The sequence below is a fragment of the Aptenodytes forsteri genome, unplaced genomic scaffold, assembly GCF_000699145.1.
Source record: "Aptenodytes forsteri isolate BGI_AS27 unplaced genomic scaffold, ASM69914v1 Scaffold290, whole genome shotgun sequence".
In the NCBI taxonomy this organism is placed as follows: Eukaryota; Metazoa; Chordata; class Aves; order Sphenisciformes; family Spheniscidae; genus Aptenodytes; species Aptenodytes forsteri.
The window spans coordinates 934,607-952,308 of NW_008795244.1; the positions used below are offsets into that span (position 1 = coordinate 934,607).

Genomic DNA, 17,702 nt, shown 5'->3' on the forward strand with positions numbered 1-17,702 from the left:
CCCGGCGGGGGCTCGGGCATCCCTAGCATAAGCGTAGTGCATCGGTGTGCCTGCCTCCCCGCGGCCCCCCGCTTTCCCAGCTCATGGGATGCCTGCTTTCACGTTAGAACTTGATTCTTCCTCTTTTTTTAAGGTATAATGGCAATTTTTGCTGGTGTGACATCATGATGACATAAGCATAGTACATTGCATCAGGGAATTTATATAGCCAGTAGTCCGTCAGCAGCATATTGGGTGCCTCCTGATCTGGAGAGCTGTAGCGTCTTCCCTGGTGAGACCCAGGGACTGGTACAGCAAGCGTGAACACTTTTAAGAAAGATATTATTGATATTTTAATTTTTTAACTAATTTTTTATTCCTATGCCCGAGCGTGTGCAGCCCCAGGGAGCAGAACATGGGGGACAGGGAGTTTTTAGAAACTGCGGTGCCCATTTGCAAACCCCACCATCCACCAAACCCCCTAGAGACGTGCAGGCGACTGATATGCAAAGCACCTCTTCCAGATCTATGGGAGATTGCGCAACCAAATCCGGTCTCTCCTGCTCCGAAGGCCGGATTCAGACCCGCCGACGCTGTTTCCAAAGGGATTGCGACAGGAGCAGTGTGTGCCTGGGGACCGGAGCAGCCCTGGCCCGCAGGGTGCGGTGGCCAAGCATCCTGGACGCTGGACTGGCTGGAGCATCCCTGTGCCCCCGTGCCCGGGGACTAGCTGGGCGTCACATGGGGTTTGCAGGAGAGCAGGGGCAGCGCCAGCCCCCGGGGAGGAGCAGGCCTGACACCTGCAAAGACTTGTCTGCTGCCCAAACGGGCCTGACGTGCCTCTGCTTGCGGGGCTCGGTGCTTTGATGCTGCAAATTGCTCAGGAATACATTTAACTTCAGAGGCAGAGGAGGCCGTTGATTAACACTTAAATACAGGTTGCTGCCTGGGAGCCCGCAGGAGCGCTTGTTAGATCAGATTAAGTTTGGTCTGAGTCTTGTTTTTATACCAGACTCATTTCTGTTAAACTCCGGGAGGACATGTGAGCATTTGGAGTTTGATGTTTCTCCCGTATCTCCGTGGCTATCGGCAGCGATGCTGGGCTTGGATACCAGGCTTCCCCCTCTGAAGGGAGGCCGGGGGCAGCTACGGGCAGTATGGGGGGAAGGTAGGCCTGTGGCCAGCACCCAACTTCTGCCACCAGCTCTCACCCGCTCACCTTCTGGGCGAGGGACTGGGCACCGAGACGGGGAAAAAGGAGACAGGAGGAAGGGGACGCCTCTGGGTGGGAGAAAACGCCGGTCCCATCGTGGGGAGAGACGGGGAAGCTGCTGTGCTCAGCACCAGCCAACACCAAGTTCATACCGACTGTGTCCCCACGTGGCACCCTGAGCTGCACCTCTGCCATGCAGCATGTCTGAAAGCATCAGGAAAATCCCTCCTTGCTCTTTTCCATGGCCATGTTTTGTTTGATGCCAATGCAGCCCGGCCATCGCTCTCCTTGGCACAGCCAGGTCCTCACGGACAACGCCAGCCTGTCTCCGCAGCCAGGGTTTATAGGAGAGGAGGTGGTATCACCATCCTGCTTGGCTCCTTTTTATTGCTTTATTTAATCTCCTGCATTATAGCTGGTAACACTTCAGGACTATAAAGTAAGTGTTGGATGCACGGAAGGACATCATCATGCGTTATGCCCTGGTGCAAAAAAAAACCCCAAAACCCCTTAGGAAAACTGTCAAAAGAGAACGAATTCCTAGTGCAATTGCTAATTAAAAAAAGAGCCACTTTTCCCCAAGCTTTGCCACCAGCCAGCCGGGCCCCGGCAAGCAATGCCCTCTCGTGGGCTAAAGAAGCAGCTTCCCACTAATTCAGTTCTAGTCATGAGCTTAATTAACCAGTGTTAATTACCTACCTGTTGCCTCGCAGTGCAGCCTTCCTGGGTGAGCAGCCCCCGACCCGCCGTGGCAGCATGGGCCCATTGCCTGACCCAAGCAGGAGCTTTTGCCGGAGGCCTCCGTCTCACCCCAGGCAGTTTGCCATGCAGGGCTTGCATGCAGCCCTCAGGGGCCATGCTGGGCACTGTACTGGGTGCACTGTGTGTGTGTTGTGTGCACAGGAGCACATGCTAGGCACGCTGGAGCACGCACTGGGCACATTGGGTGCACTGGAGCATGTACTAGGGATACTGGCATGTGCAATAAACTGGGTGCACTGGAGCATGCACTGGGCACACTGGAAGGGCACATTGGGTGCACTGGAGCGTGTACTAGGGATACTGGCATGTGCAATAAACACGGTGCACAGGGTTTGGGCAGGGGCGTTGGACTGGGGGACCCGTGTGTGCATTAGCACAGGTGGCTCCAGCATGGGGGGATGCTCATAAACGCCCTGGGGCTGAGCCTGGGCAAGAAGAGCCCAGGCTGGGCCGGTGGGAGGACTGAGGTGGAGGGGTTTGATGGCACAGAAAGGTTCGGCAGCACGGGATCTGCCTCAGTCTCCACTGATAAACCCCATCGTGCTCAGCTTCAGCTCTGTGTCTGCAAAACAGGGCCCTGGGGAGGTCTCCGCAGCCCGTGCCGGCTCTGTGCCCATGCTGGTGCAGGCTCTCCTCCAGCACATGCTGCCCCATGGCTTGAGCTTGCGCCTTCATGGCTCATCCCACAAAGGCTCCTTCGTCCCTTGCCCCCTCCTTTGCTCCGTCCCTCGCCCCATCCCTCATCCCATCCCTCGCACACCTGCCCCGCAGCAGCATTGCCCAGTGGCAGCTGCCCCTGTGCCGCCCTCCCCTCCCGGCCACAATAGGATTTGTTGTTCCAACCATTCTTTCGGTGATTAATGAGCTTGATTTCTTTTTCTACACTTCCTCTTAAAAAAGGCATTTTTAAACACCATTTACAACCATTTTTGCAACTGCCAAACAAACAGTGACCATATGTTGGAAGAATGCTGCTGAAGCTGGTGGAGGCCCCAGCCGCAGGGCTCCAGCCACCCTGCTCCTCTGGGGAGGCAAAAGGAGCTGACGCGACACCAGGTTATACAGGAGTGTTGCATCTCTGCAACAGGCTACATGCCTCTGCAGCAGCCTGCACTCTTAAACGCTTCCAAGAAAAAGAGCAAGTTGCACCAAGTGACCATGCGTGGGACCAGCCTTGACGCTTCGACTCCGAGCAACAGAACCGTAAAACTTAAAGCGAGTCTGAACTTTGTATTTTCTCTATTAAACTTTTATGTTCCTTTTCACCAGTCTTTATGACTCAGCACGAGGACATCTCTTGGCTTTCCTTCCTTTTTTTCTGTCCCAGACATTAAAACAAAGGCTGTCTCACCTTTGTCTGAAGTCAGGACTGAGTTCTTCAGATCTGCAGTGATACAAGCACAATTTTTCTTTTCTCCTCCAAACACAAATACATATATATATTAAAAATGTTGTTTATTATTAGCATGTATTAGAAGAGTGTATTAAGCCTAAATCAGAGCACCCATACTATTAAAGAGCCTTTGCTTCAAGAGCTTGCCTGCTTTCCACCTTTTTTCCATCCAGAAGGATCAGGGGGAGATATGGGGAGATGAAATGACTTTCCCAAGGACACGACACAGATCAGTGACCAGAACTGGTTCAAGGAAAACCGTGCAAAACTTCCCTGCAGCCAGGCCAGTGGTGCGGCACCCCCAGCCCATCATCCTGTCTTAGCCTTGTTCTTACCTGCCCTTCTGACCACAGACACACACGAGGAAGGTGACAGAAAGCAAAGCAACGGTTTGTTTTGCAGCTTGCTTTTCACACATCTTACACCTGTATTTCTTACACCTATATTGGAACAGGCTGCCCAGGGAAGTGATTGAGTCACCATCCCTGGAAGTATTTAAAAGACGTGTAGATGAGGCGCTTAGGGACATGGTTTAGTGGGCCTGGTGGTGTTGGGTTGACGGTTGGACTCGATGATCTTAGAGGTCTTTTCCAACCTTAATGATTCTATGATTTCATGCTAGGCTATTGCAAAAACTTTTTTGTTATTTGAGTCTTTTATCTTGTTCCCCTTAACCCATAGCAAACTGTGTGAACATTGTTTCGAATGTGAGGTATTAGCAGCAGCCCATGCCTGTGGGATTCGGTGCAGTACTCAGGGTGTAATCCTGTCCACCACAATCATTTATCTTTGCTGAACTCTCATTATTTCATGTGTAACAAGGTTTAGAGTTCAGCCAAAGGCCATACTGCAATAACATAAACCTGGAAGACAGAATATCTGGTCTCAGCATGCACTTTGGCCATGCTAAAGCAAAGCCAGATTCTTCCTGTGTGTTTGACACAGCTGCTCCTTTCTGCCTCGGATGCACTGTAGCCCGTTCCAAGGGGAACTGAGAAGATGCTGCAGCTCTAACACATCACCAGCCAGGCATCACCAGCATCCTGCCCTACCCACTGCCAGTGAGGTGGGGTGGGTTTCACTGAATGGTCTGTGGGGTCTTTCCCAGCCGAATTGTGGAAACCTCTGACACTGGAGAAAAATAGCCAAACCACTCCCAGCCCTAATGACCCTCCAGTGCATATGAACCAAGGATGGGTGGGTTAAAGGAGTGGGGCCAGCACTACGGGAAAGGCAGTGCTTCGCCCATGCCCATGGGAAAGGGGCAGCACCGGAGCCTGCCCGGCACCCAGCTCCCAAACACCGACACCTAGCAAAGCCTGTTCCCAGGGACCGCCTGTCTCTCACACAGCCATCCTAGAAAGGACAGCCACCTTTTTGCCCAGAAGCGGTTCTTTGTGCCCCGGGAAGGCTCTGAGCACCCTGCCAGGAGCAGGCACTTGCCCGCCGGAGCCTGTTGCTAAGGGGCGCCGAGCAGCAGCGACCACAGAGGGTGCTCCCCATGCTTCAGGGCACGTACGCTGAAAAATGATCGTACGTGGAACATACGGTACACAACCAGCTGAACAAGAGAAATAGCAGTGGTTGCATAAATGTCTCCTTAAGGGCAATTAGTGGAGCTGCTGTTGGCAGGAGCATTGCAGAGAGCAATGAGCGTGCCTCTCCTGAATAATCCAGTTCCAGAGGTGAGCATATCACCTTTTCCCTGCCAGGGAATGAGACACAGCACCTAATGCAATGGAGAGGCAGCAGACCTTGAAATGAAAAGTAGTGCGTGCTTGCAAGTGCCTAATAACTTCTGGGGTGCTCGGAGATGCTGCAGGCACGGCTGCAGTCCAGGAGGGGACCTGCAGCCCCACTGACAGCATCATGGAAAATCAGCTTTAGCCTCACGTTCGCAGCGCGGGACGAGCGGTGCCTGAAGGTCAAGTGCGTCATCCCAGGGGGAGGGATGCACAAAGAGAAATAAAGTGATTTTTTTTCCATCCGTTTGACCAAAAGCCATCCCTAAGTTAAAGGCTGCCAGCAGCAGGGCTGGCCTCTCCGAGGGCAAAGAAGCAGTTTGCCTTTGTGCTGAGGTGGGGTCAGTCTGAGCCCCCAGCGCAAGCGTGGTGCTGGGCTGCCGTGCACCCCCCCAGTGCTCGTGTCCAAAGCTGTATTCAGTGGGAGCTTGTTCTAAAACCGACACTTTTAATGATGCATTTTGACTTTAAGCATTCATCATTTTGTAACAAAAACTTATTTTGTCAGAAAAACATCAGCCAGGTGCCTTGCTCCAACACTACCACGAGCACAGATGCGTTCCTGAACCTGCACCTTAGAGTAAGGTACTGGACACGCTAGCAGTAGTCAGCAAAAATGAAACACCAATACCCTGCATAAATTGCCCACTTCTTTTGCAAGATGCCCAAAGAAGTCAGCATGGGGGTCCAAGCCGGCTGGGCTGGCAGGCGCTGCAGCCTCGCCCCCGGGCCCAACCTTTCCCCTTCTCCTGGCAGGGAGGATGGGGCAGGCAGGAGCCAGGCAAGAGCAGGCGGAGCAGAAAAGCTCAGTTCTTAGCTTTTTCCCCTCTCTAGGAAATCCTCAAAATTGTATCATATCCCCCCCAAAAAACAGTGATTTTTCCCCAGGATCTGTGCAGAATGGGAATTTTGACTTGGTGGCTCCGTTGAGCTTGTAATTAACTAGAAATGCACGGAAAAATGATCCTGAAAATGGCTGAAAGCAGGCTAGAGCTTGCTCCTGGTTAGGTGCTAGCGCGGGGCAGAGGTGGTTGTCATGTCTTTTGGGAGGAGGTGGTCCCAGCTATCCTGTGGGTTTAGCTCACTGGGCACGGAGTCCAGAGTAGTAGTTACAGAAAAGTACTTTATAAATAAACTAGACAGATGTGCACAGCCTGCAGTCAAGAAACGTTTTCTCTAGAGCAGAAGAGTAATCAAATTCCGCGTAGACATGCGGGGAAGGAGAACCAGAGGTACAGGAGACAGTGCTATGTAATTTACAGGGCAGCCATCCCTCATCATTCCTCTGTGCAGGGGTCAGAGCCTGCGCCTGTGGCCATCGTCCCCGGCCAAGAGTGGTCCCTGCTCCCCCATCGCCATCCCTGCCCTGTTAACAGCCAGTGTTCCCTCCCATGATAGACCCTGTTAACAGCCCGTGTTCCCTCCCGTGACTGTCCCCGTGCCCCGCTGAGCTAGGGACACCCATGCTGCCGCCAGCCAGCTCCATCCCAGCCACCCTGGCACTGCGCTTTCTTTCATTTGCAGAGCAAAGCCTGAATTAATGAGCCAAAAAAAAAAAATCAATACTTTGGCTGTTTTGTTGAATAGACTCTGCTAAAGGAGAAAGTCCAAGAGAGAAATATTGCTGTTCACCTGTCCCAGCCAGCTCCAGCACAGAAAAGGGCAGGGGGTTCAACCCACGGGGAGATCTCCAGGTAAGGCCAGCCAGGGGAGGGGGCACCAGCACTTGCGATGCTCAGGGAAGAGGGTCAAAAAGGTTTCCCAGTCCCTTCTGGCAGCAGAAAATGGATAAAGGGGCAAGATGCACCAGCCAGCTACAGTGTCGTCGGAGAAGAAGCCAGAGCCTGGGCTCCCCTGGCTTTGCTACCTCTGCTTGCCCACCCATGTCCCAAGGAGCCAGCCCCTGACAATACGGTCTGAACGCTCCCTATGCTTATTTTCCCTTACTATTCATCATTTATTTCTTTCACAAATGAAGGACTATCTCACTTAAATCCCCATCACCAGGCAGGTGGATCCAGCCTTCCCTGGAAAAGGCTGTCCAAAAGGAGCACGTGTGATAAATTACCCTGTCCCGTAAGAAAACCACACCATTTTACATCGTGTGTATTACAAGAGCAACTGGCACTATACTGCAGACTGAAAACATGCAACAGCCAAAAATTGCCTGATAGGGCCGTAACCTTCCCATGCTCCATATAACTGAAATCCTTCAACTGCAACATCGCATGTAAAGAAAATGCAGGCCTGTTAGATTTCCCCAGACAATTTGATAGAATAGCTGAATATAATTCAAATTGCACAACCTGCTTTCCTTTCAGGGTGTATTTCAGTACCCACAGCACTGGCAGGCACACCACAGAGATGGCTCTGGGTTGGCTGCTTCTCACCCCGTCCGTGTCCCGCAGGCTGAATCCAGCAGGGACCACAACCCTGACCCAGCTGTTGCTGGGGGGGGCTGTGCTGGGCACCCCCGGGAAGGGCTGTGCCAGGCAGCACCCTGGGCCGTGCTAAGGCTGTTTTGAGCAGTAATGAATGCAACAAAAAATATTAAACACCAAATATCCTTCTGTTACGCATGACTCACATAATGGACAAACACCAGCCACACTTCAGTGTCCTCTTTCTTGTGTGTAAAGACTGTTTTTTTCACCTAAAAAAGAACCTAACAAATCAATGCCTGGAACTATGCCTGTGGAAAAGAGTAATTTCTTACAGTCAATAGAAATATTTTCCATTTTTGAGCCACATTCTGGCTAATCTTTCCAGATAATCAAGAAATCAGCCAATCTCCCTGTTCCAGCTTGTCCAGCTGGTAAAGCATCTGACAGCAGAAATAGCTGAAACAATTTGAGCACAAACACCCCCTTATTTATTAATTTTCTTCCCCTTTCCTTTTGTGGGCTTTACTTTGTAGAAATGAAATGTCAGGACTGCACAGGGACAGACCTATGTCTTGCAGCTCTGGTGTGCTGCTCCTCGGAGGCACAGGGAGCATGTTCAGTTACCCCCTCACCTCCATATTAATTTCAGCAAGCCTATATGGCCCTATATAGGGCTGAGCATTTTGCAGAGGTAGGTTTTATCTGCTGGCTGGAGTCTGCTCCATCCCCTGCCCTCTTGGGATGCTCCGAGCCAGCAGCAGCAGCGACAGCAATGATGCAGCCAAGAGCTGTCTGCTCAACAGCAGCAGGACGTGGGCAGCCAACACCAGCTGAAGAAGCCTTTTCATCACTACCTTCTCAGACGAGACCTTGATCTTGGTCCAGGGACTTCACTGGATGGACAGATTTTTCCCTCCAAGGAGGGATTTTCACTGCCTGGATGTGAGCTGCTTGTCCCTCGCCTGCCAAGAGCCCACGGGCAGCCTGAGGCACATAATGGGATGCAGGGGCTGGAGAAAACCATGTAGGAACAAAGGAGAAATGACAACATAGGAGAGAAGAGTCTTTGTATCTCCATCCTTAGATATTTTTAGTCTGAAAAGCATAAATGCTTCACTGAGATATAAAAAGAAATCTCCCTGCTGCTCCCTGTGCTGGAGAGTTTGGTGCGGTGCTCTGCCTGCTTCCCACCCCGGTCAGATGCTCCTCTGGGAGAAAAAGATTTTGATTTCTGCTGGCCAGCTCTCCACATCTGGCTCTGCTGCCTCTTAGTGTCGAGGATGTGATCATGCCACGCTGCTGTGTCACACCACTGCATATCCTGAACATGTCCTACCCTCCTTTCTCATGTAAAAGGGGTTGCAGGAGCTACTTGCGGGCACCTACAGCCCACTCCGGCACTGCTGCAGACTCAGCCCCAGCAGGCACGGGCTGGGTAAAGCTCACCCAAAGGCTTTGCTGAGCAGTTGACGTTGATGTTTGCTGGATTCTGTGTATTTCTGGTTGACAAACTGCAAACCCAACATCCATGCCTCTCCTGGGTAACCCAGAGCACCACTGCACACTCAGGTTGCTCAGCCTTGGCTATTATGATGTTGCCGTGTTTTATTTTAGTCTCACCTCTGGGTACGAACAGCTGTCACCTCAGAAGTGCTCTTCCTGAAAAGCAGAGGTGAAACAACAAGACTCCTGCTAACACTCAAGATGCAATGCTTTTACTTCTGTGCTTGCTGCCCAGATGTTTTAGCACTGGGGCAGCATTCACAGGTGTATGAAAATCATCTCCCCGTAGCTGGAGGAGACACCCTGGGCTCAGCTGGTGAGATGCAGGGGTCTTGTCATGGGTGTGTTAATAATATATCATTATCAGTAAAATGTTTTACATTGCAGTCATTAAAAATAGATCCAATACCTTCTAGGAGGAGACAGTTTCCAACTGGGAAACACATGTACTTTGCTCTGGAGTTAGCATTGTATTTACTTACACTATCAGTGAGGTTACCTCTGCCTACAGCTGCTCTTGGAGGATCAAGTTTTCATTCGTTGATTTGTCTAGATCCACATCTGCCGTCTTAAGAAGTAAGTAGCTCAAACAGAAAAGCTGCAGACCTGCCTGGCCATTTGGTCCAGAGGAGCAGCCTAGAAGAGCAGGCTGAATTAATTCTGTGTATTAAGGATGGTACGAGTGCTGTGCTGGCAAACTATGCAGGCTGCGCAGTGCCTTATTCCCTCAGACCTCCTAGAGCCACCGGGCACCTAAGTCACTTCAGCACTTCTAGGGAAAACTGTGCACAAGGAGAAGTGAGTTTTGGTTGGTTTCAGCTTCCGACTCTTTGCCAGGACTTGCCCAAGTGCTTAATTTTCACCAGAGCTAAATAGGAGTCAGTCTCCAACAGATACAGAACATTGCGTTTACCAGAGCTAAATAAATACATGTACAGAATAGACCCTGAACAGCTTGAGAAAATCCAGCTTTCTCCTGCAGCTGAGTCTGTGTAGGCACAGCTCAGGACACATGGGCTTTGCCTGTCCCTAGAAGCACTGTCAGTGATGCCTGCCATATGCCAGGCTACTGCTTCCAGGTCTCAGTTTCCTGCTGCAGTGGGAAGAGACCCATAATCCCATACCATTTATCCTTGTCAGCAGAGCTCACGGGAGGGTTCACAGAGAACCTTCCAGCAAATCAACTGCATTTGCCATCTCCTCAAGTCAAGGACCAAGTTCTCAGCACAGGCTGCCAAGAAGTGATGGGCCATGGTGGTCCCCCCACGCCCACCTTTTCCACCCAGCTAAGGACTGAGGGGCAACAGGAGGGCTGCAGGAGCAGTTAGGGATGGTTGGGTTGGAAGACTCTGGTTCTGTGCTAAGCCAGGAAAACACAATCTCTTTGCCCCATTCCTTTCCCCTCTAATTTTCAGACTTGCTAAAAGTCTGGAAAGGACTAGCAGCAGCAAATTGGACTGGACAAAGCAGACCAAGCCAGACCCCATGCCTGCTGCTGCTGCGCCACGCCAAGCCATGCCAGCGAGGCTCAGCTCTGCCACTGTGCGACATTGCTACCTCACGCAGAAGAAAAGCGACCGTGCCAAGGCAGCGCTGGTGCTTGGGTCTTTCCCTCCTTTGTCCCCTCCTCTTGTTCTTTTGCATTATTAGATGTATGTTCAAAAGCGGGGAAAAAGGAAACAATCGGGTGTAGCAGTGCTAGGCTAGCATGCAGCAATATCCATTAACTAGGAGGCTGCTATGCTGCAATTAGTTTTAAGCGGTCTTTAGAATTTTCATTAGCTCTTAGCTGCTTTTGATGTACTTAATTTATGCCACAGAAACTGTAGAAGATGGCAGACAATGATTAAGATGCACTTTTACTCTTCTAGAGTGCGCCGAGTACCTTGTAGCTACAGACCATGCATATAAAGCAATATTGCTTATTATTCAGAGCTGTTTGTTACATTAATCATGTGCCTGCTTTGCTCTGGGAAGAGGAATTAGAATATAGCAATATTCTGGCTGCTTGTTTTTAAAATACATGTGTGGGTGGACACTCCAGCTACTGCTCACATTTTTCTCTTGCAAGTCGCAGAAGAGCTGTTCATGATTCTCCTCCCTGGTGTTTTCTCTTGACACTAATTTTGTTGGCCAGATTCAGGAAGGAAGCTGCCTCAAGCCAGTCAACAAGTGTTGCATGGAAATAATAAGTATTACTAATTGAGAAATGTTTGAATTTCTGGATTACAGAGAGGAAACCTTGGAACAGCTTTAAAATGAAAAGTGCCATAATAATTTTCCCTCCAGCAAAGAAACAGAAGGCCTGCAATGCTATTATCTTTATCCATTAAACCTCTTCTGATTCGACACCTTCTAGTCTGAATATTGCTTAACAAGTCCCTGGGAATGAACCGCAATGCTGTTTCTGAAAATTATTTAAGAGCTCTGCAGTAGTAGAAAGCAAGGAACTGATTTTTCAGAGCAAAATTTGAGCCAAGCTTTAAAGCAAACCTGAGATTCTGAAACACAGATCTAAGGAAAACCTGTATTAATGCTCCACTCGTTCCATGTTGCTTCCAACTTAAAGCAGCTAATGGTGGAGAAACTGAAAGACAGGGTTAAATTATTGCTGGAAATACATACCTAGCTGGTCAAAGCTAGGAATTGCCAGTCCTCATTAAGTCCTGAGACAGAGGGTAGTGAGCAAACACAGTGACTTTGCCTGAAATGTCTCAGCCTTCATCCAGCCACTCAGGCTACCGACAGGTCTCATGATTCATTCAAGACATTGCACAGAGAATTTCTACAATCAACTGTGTTCACCTTGTGATCCTGGAAAGACGTTAGGGAGGCAGTAATAGCAACTCAACAAGTTGTATCAGCATCTTCCATGACCTTGTCTCACCACATCTGAACCCGTGAAGAATTTCAGAAAAACAGTGAGTCCTGAGATTGAATGAAGTTTGATTGAATGAGAAAAATAAAATAAAAAAAAAAAAAAAGGAGAAAAACAAGCAACTTGAGAAATAGCGAGTTACCATCCTGCTCACCAGAGATGAACAGTGTGTCAAGGCATGTCTCCGAGCTGAACAGTTTATGGGATGCATAAATAGCTCCATAAAAAACATGTTGTCACTGCCTCATGAAAAAGCATTCTGTTGGCAAACAGCAGCTAAGGACAAAGCCTGTAATGCAATACAGGAGCTGTACCAGACTTCAGAACTGCTTGTTTACTCCAGACAAACGATTTTACCTGAATGTCTTTCATCAGAATATCTTCTGCTTCTTTTTAAAAAAAAAAAACCAAAAACCAGATCTGTTCATTTTTAAACTGCACATGTTCAAAAAAGGCGAAAGCATTTACTTCCAACGTATACTCCTGACACTACAAAACACTTCAATCCTTAAAGAAAAATAATTATTTCTTTAATTCAGCAAAATGCTCCTACATGAGAAATAGAACTTAAGGATGTGTGTAATAAACCCTTCAAATGGCATCTGTAAGAGGCACGTTTTACTTCAAGTATGGTTTTAGCAAAAACTTACCTATCAGTCCCTAAAAATGATGGATCTTCAGCTATTCTCCAGTTAGTCTGAGGGCCATAATTCTACAGCTATGCCATCACTCCAGAATAACGTTAGCCCAAGATTACTAGTTATAAGAGCACAAGAGGAATGATGCCACCGGCTGTCCCAGCACACACAAACCCACCAGATCCTGGTTATGAGGAAGCAGATGCAAATACAAGGTTTATGAAGTAACATTCATTTACAAGTGGAATGTGGCCACTGTTTCATAACGATTAACGAGCATCCCCCAGCAATACGGTATTTTTCACTCTGTTACTAACTATAGTAATTCTCTACATAGCTCCCTGGAAGTTTGTGAAGGTATTACCCTTTAATTTAGATTTGTATGGAACTTTTAATAGCCAACATCTTGACAGGCATCGGTTCAATTAAAATAAATTTCCCTTCTTATAAGAATGATAGATTACACACACACAAAAATCAGACTGGTTCAGTTTATATGGAAACAAATACAATTATACAATTTATTTATTAATAGTTTTAATTTACAATACAGTTGACCTAGCAACACCCAACACATAGATTATTTACACAGCATGAAAGGCAGCCACACCAGGTGTCACTCGTTCCCAGTCTGCTCTAGGCTGCTAGTCTGGGACTTGGGGTGCTGATGCCCCCATACCACCATCCTGCATTGCCAGGAGCACCCAAGCATCTCCACCCGAGCATCTCCATCGCCCACGCAGTCCCATGGGACCTCCTCTCGTAGCCACCAAAGGCAGCTTGGGGGATCTGCCAGCAATTCTGCCAGGCGCAGGAGGGACTGAGCCCGTTTTGTTCATATTAGTTGTTCCTTGTGCTCTGCCGGACTCCAGTCCTCGGTGATCTCCATACCACGTACAGGGAAAACACCACAGTGATAATGATACATTACAGAACATCTTGGCTGTGAATAATCACAGATACACGCTGCCCTGCCTTTGCACAGGCATCTCAATGAAGGCAGTGGGAGTTGTAGAGACATTATTAGGTCTCATGACATTTTAAAAAGGCTTAAGTATAAAATGTCTTACAGGGGTTTTGAAGGCTGGAATGGAACTGAAATAGTCTTTGCAATAATAATTGCCAGATGCTAAAAACGACCCACAGAGAAGCATTGCGTAACTGCTTGGAAATGAAAGAACAGAGAGATCAAAATCCATGCACAAAGTTAGGAAAAAGCAAGAGTTATTTTCAAGCAAAGCCATTATGGCTGCTTCTGCAGCTGCCCTTCAGCCTGACTCACCCCTGACTGCAACAGAAGTGAAGGTTACACACAGCAGTGGCACAGAGGACTACACCAGCCAGCACCACCAGTCCGGCACAGGAAGCTTGCGAGACCTGCGGGATATCATCTCCAGTAAGAAAAATCAGGTGTAGAGCCTTTGTATCAGCTTGGCAAATCCACACTTTATTTTGGCAAGTAAGGATAACATTTCAGTCAGCACCGAACACTCATGCAGAACTTGCTTGGGTTTCTGAAATCATAATGAGTTAAGTTTTTCTGCTGAATCAAACAGCGTGAGGGCTCCAGCTGTAACTGGGGCAAACTCCCCTGGCACACGCAGAGCTAACTGAGCCCTTATGTTTGTGTAGGAACAGCCTGAGGAGACTAGAAAAGCAGCTCACGTACAGACATAGGAGACAATGGAGCACCAGGAGCCAGCATTGGTTGTAAGAGTTGTTCAAATATGCGAGATATTAACACGGATACAAACCTCATGGCTTTGTGTATTAGTCTGCAACACATGAACAAATAATGGCTGAGAGAACAGGCCCTTCTCCAGCATCTTACATAGAAAACCAGCAGTTATTAATAGACACTAATACTTTCAAACTAAGAAAGTGTATGTACTTTCCAGCATCTCTTGTTCCATATTTTGTTCATCTTCAAGAATAAAATGATTTCACTAGAAAAGTGCTATAAAAAGAAGCAACTCCCTCTCCCACGTCTCTTGCGTCAAGACTATGTTGCTGTGTAAAAGTCAAATCTACAGTGCAATACTGAAGTCCTTACAGTCTTCTGCTTGGACTAATACATACACAAAATAGAAAATCTACAGCATAGGCTGATAGTGAATACCTGCACTTATTTTCTTGAAATCTTTCTCAACCATACGCTGCAGATGAGGCTTATCATGCTTGTCTCTTGTTAACAACTGCCAAAAAAAAAAGCAGGGGGGGAGACAAGAGATAGAGTAAGCCCATGTCTCCAGTCCTTTGATTTGTGGGAAGTGTCTGCTAAAAGGTTCCATCAGAGGAGTTTGCTTTAAACATGCAGCTTCCAGGTTTAGATGTTTCTTCCTGAAGCAGTGTTACCTGAACTGACTCGCCATAAGCCTCAACTAAAACCTGGGTAACTTGAGTGAAATAAGGCAGGGGGGGGGAATATCTAAGAGGACTCCAGGAAGATTGCAAAAGTAGCTTCCACCACATGCAAAACCAGACTGACAGTTGAGAAAGGAAAGGCGAATTGCCAGGATAACCAACCACTACATCAACTGGTACTTACAACAGCCTAATTACATTCATGAAGGAGGCAGCTCTTGCCTAAGGACGCCAGGAATCACCCCTGGATTTGGAGCCAGAGGACATGCAACCTCCTACCTCGGCAAACAGGAGAAGTCAGAGTAAAGAGGGGACAAAAGCAAACAACCTGATTATATGCAGGTATAGCTTTAATCACTCACAGAACTGCAGAAGTCTCAGGAATTGCATAGCACACAGGAAAACTTAACTTTTACCATTAAAAAAAAAAAAAGCATCTTTGGTAGGCAAGCCAGTGTATCTGCCAGAAATGTAAGCATCTGGAGCCACATACACATTCATTTGCAGTGCAAATGCCTAGCTTTGTTAAAGATTTGCTCTGGTCAATAGATTCCTGAAAACAATTTTCGAAGTATACACATTATAGGTACCATGATTTCTTTCAAGCTAATAGGCAGGAAATACTTAAAAACTAGCATGTACTCAAGGAATAGAGATGTTTGTTTCTGACTTTCTTCTCTTCTGTAAACTTCTTGCATTAAAAACTTCTAGTCACATATAATTGCTAACATTGAACATTTATTATTTAAAAAAAATAAACATGCAGAAAGCCATCCTCTTTAAAACCAACACATAAAGTAATCCAGCGGAGATTTTAGAGAAAAGCAATAGCCCTAAATAAGGCATGGATTCGTCTGAAACCTCCAGCAGAAATGTATTTTCTGTGGGGGTCCATGCTCCAATTACAACATGCTGTGGTGCGAGTCCAGCCAAAGTCAATCACATAACAGAGCACTTGCCTTGCAGTTTATCTTTCTTTTTCTGCTGCTTGGATTTCTTTCCATCCACCTGGAGACTGACAGTTCTCCTCTTCTCCAGATTCAAGAGCTCCTGGAAGAGCTCCTGCACATTGTAGTTCATTTTGGCTGATGTCTCCATAAAGGAGCACTTCCACTTGCTGGCTAACGCTTGCCCCTCGCTGGCATCCAGCTCCCTCTGGGTCTCGTCACTTTTGTTGCCTACCAACATTATTGGGATTTTTTGGATGTCCCCTTTAATCTGACAAATCTGTTCAAAGATGGGATGAAGATCTTCCATGGACTGCCTGCTGGTGACAGAGTACACCAAGATGAAAGCATGCCCTTTGGATATAGACAGCCTCTGCATAGCAGGGAACTGATGGCTTCCTGTGGTGTCTGTAATCTGAAGGGTGCAGATGCTCTTATCACAGCTGATTACCTGCCGGTACGTATCTTCGATTGTGGGGATATAGGTTTCCCTGAAAGTTCCCCTTACAAAACGAAGGACCAAGGAGCTTTTGCCAACCCCTGCTGCTCCAAACACAACCACCCTGTAATCATTGCTTTGTTCAGGCATGTTTGCTGTGCTGCGATACAAGTGAAGATTTTAACTGAAAAAGCCCGAGTTCTTCAAGTTTACACACCCCTTTACAGAGGTGGCCTGCGGAGAAGGGAGGGGGCAAAAGGGAAAGAGAGGAGCAGGGGGAGAGAAAGAAATCGTTCACACCATCTCGGTAATTTTACGATACGTTATTTAGACAAGCAATTAAATAAGTCACTCCCTTCCCATCCTGTTTTCTTGCGTTAAAGAGAAATAAACCACTATCCCCCCCCCCCCCCCCCCCCACCACCCCCCCACACAACAGCATACATCCCACGCACACTTAACGTTATGAGAAGTGAAAACGAATTCACCTGTAGCCATCAGCTCCACCGCCCAGCGAAACGAGACTAAAATCGCCTACCAGCAGCGGGGAAGCTGTGCCACCAAGTCCCCCGTGTCGGCCCCCCCCCGTGCCTCCCCCCGCCGCCGCCTCCCTCCTCCTCCTCCTCCCCTCGGCCTGCGGGGAGCTCCCCCGCTCCCGCTCGGCACCTGCGGGCGGGCAGCGGTGCCAGAGCCGTTGGCTTTCTCTCTTCCTATACGCTCCATCCATCCACCCACTGCCTGCGGGGCCCCCGAAAGCGGCGGGAGCTGCCGGGCTGGGAGCGCCGGGCGCTGCGGCGTCCCTGACGATGGATGGCAGCTACCGCAGCGGGCTGCGCCGCCTCCCCGGCCAGAGCACCGCGCAAGCGGCCGGGCGGGACGCCGCTCCGGGGCTGCCCCTCCGGGCTCTCCCACCCGCTACGGGCTTCGGGCAGGGGACCTGCCTACCCCTGTGCCTCAAAAGCACCGTAAAATCCAACCTTCCCCTGAAAAGCCCCATAAAAATAAATAAAAAATCAACGCAGCAACCTGAATCTGGTGGTTAAAGCTGTTGGAGCCAAGTTTTGGTGCTCCATCCCTCTAATTCCATGCACAAATAAACGCGAGTCTCTTACCCTCCATTGCCCCCCAGCACCTCCCTCAGCCCCCTGCACCACAGACCCCCAGGCGCTGGCAGGCCTTGCCGGCTTTCACCCAGCCTGCACACTCCCCAGCTCAAATTCAGGACTGATTTTGTTTCAACACTTAAAATGAGGGGCAGCTTTCCACCCCTGCTGCTATTAAAAGCGGCAGGGATAACCTGAGATACTCCTGCAGCCCTCCCCCAGAGAAGCCACCAAACCTTTTGGGCTATGGCCGCTCAGGTCCACTACTTTCATTTAGCTCCATCACACTGGCAAAAGAAAGAGTTGTATTTCACAATCACAAGTTGTACATCTCCGCATTTATGAGAAATTTCCCGA

The 17,702-nt window shown here is 48.7% G+C and overlaps 1 protein-coding gene across 1 annotated transcript; it reads right to left on the bottom strand.

The window, feature by feature from the left end:
- Window positions 1–15,352: 15,352 nt before the first annotated feature.
- On the bottom strand, window positions 15,353–16,794 carry DIRAS3 (DIRAS family GTPase 3). The gene is made up of 2 exons (XM_009278736.1): window positions 16,731–16,794; window positions 15,353–16,476 (listed from the first exon to the last, which is right to left on the bottom strand). Exon 2 carries the CDS (start codon window positions 16,390–16,392, stop codon window positions 15,796–15,798), a length of 597 nt encoding a protein of 198 aa, XP_009277011.1. The 5' UTR covers window positions 16,393–16,476; window positions 16,731–16,794; the 3' UTR covers window positions 15,353–15,795.
- Between the last annotated feature and the right edge of the window lie 908 nt (window positions 16,795–17,702).

What these genes read in the sequence shown, in the direction of transcription:
- DIRAS3 (XM_009278736.1), bottom strand. Translation starts at nt 16,392, where the DNA reads ATGCCTGAACAAAGCAATGATTACAGGGTGGTTGTGTTTGGAGCAGCA.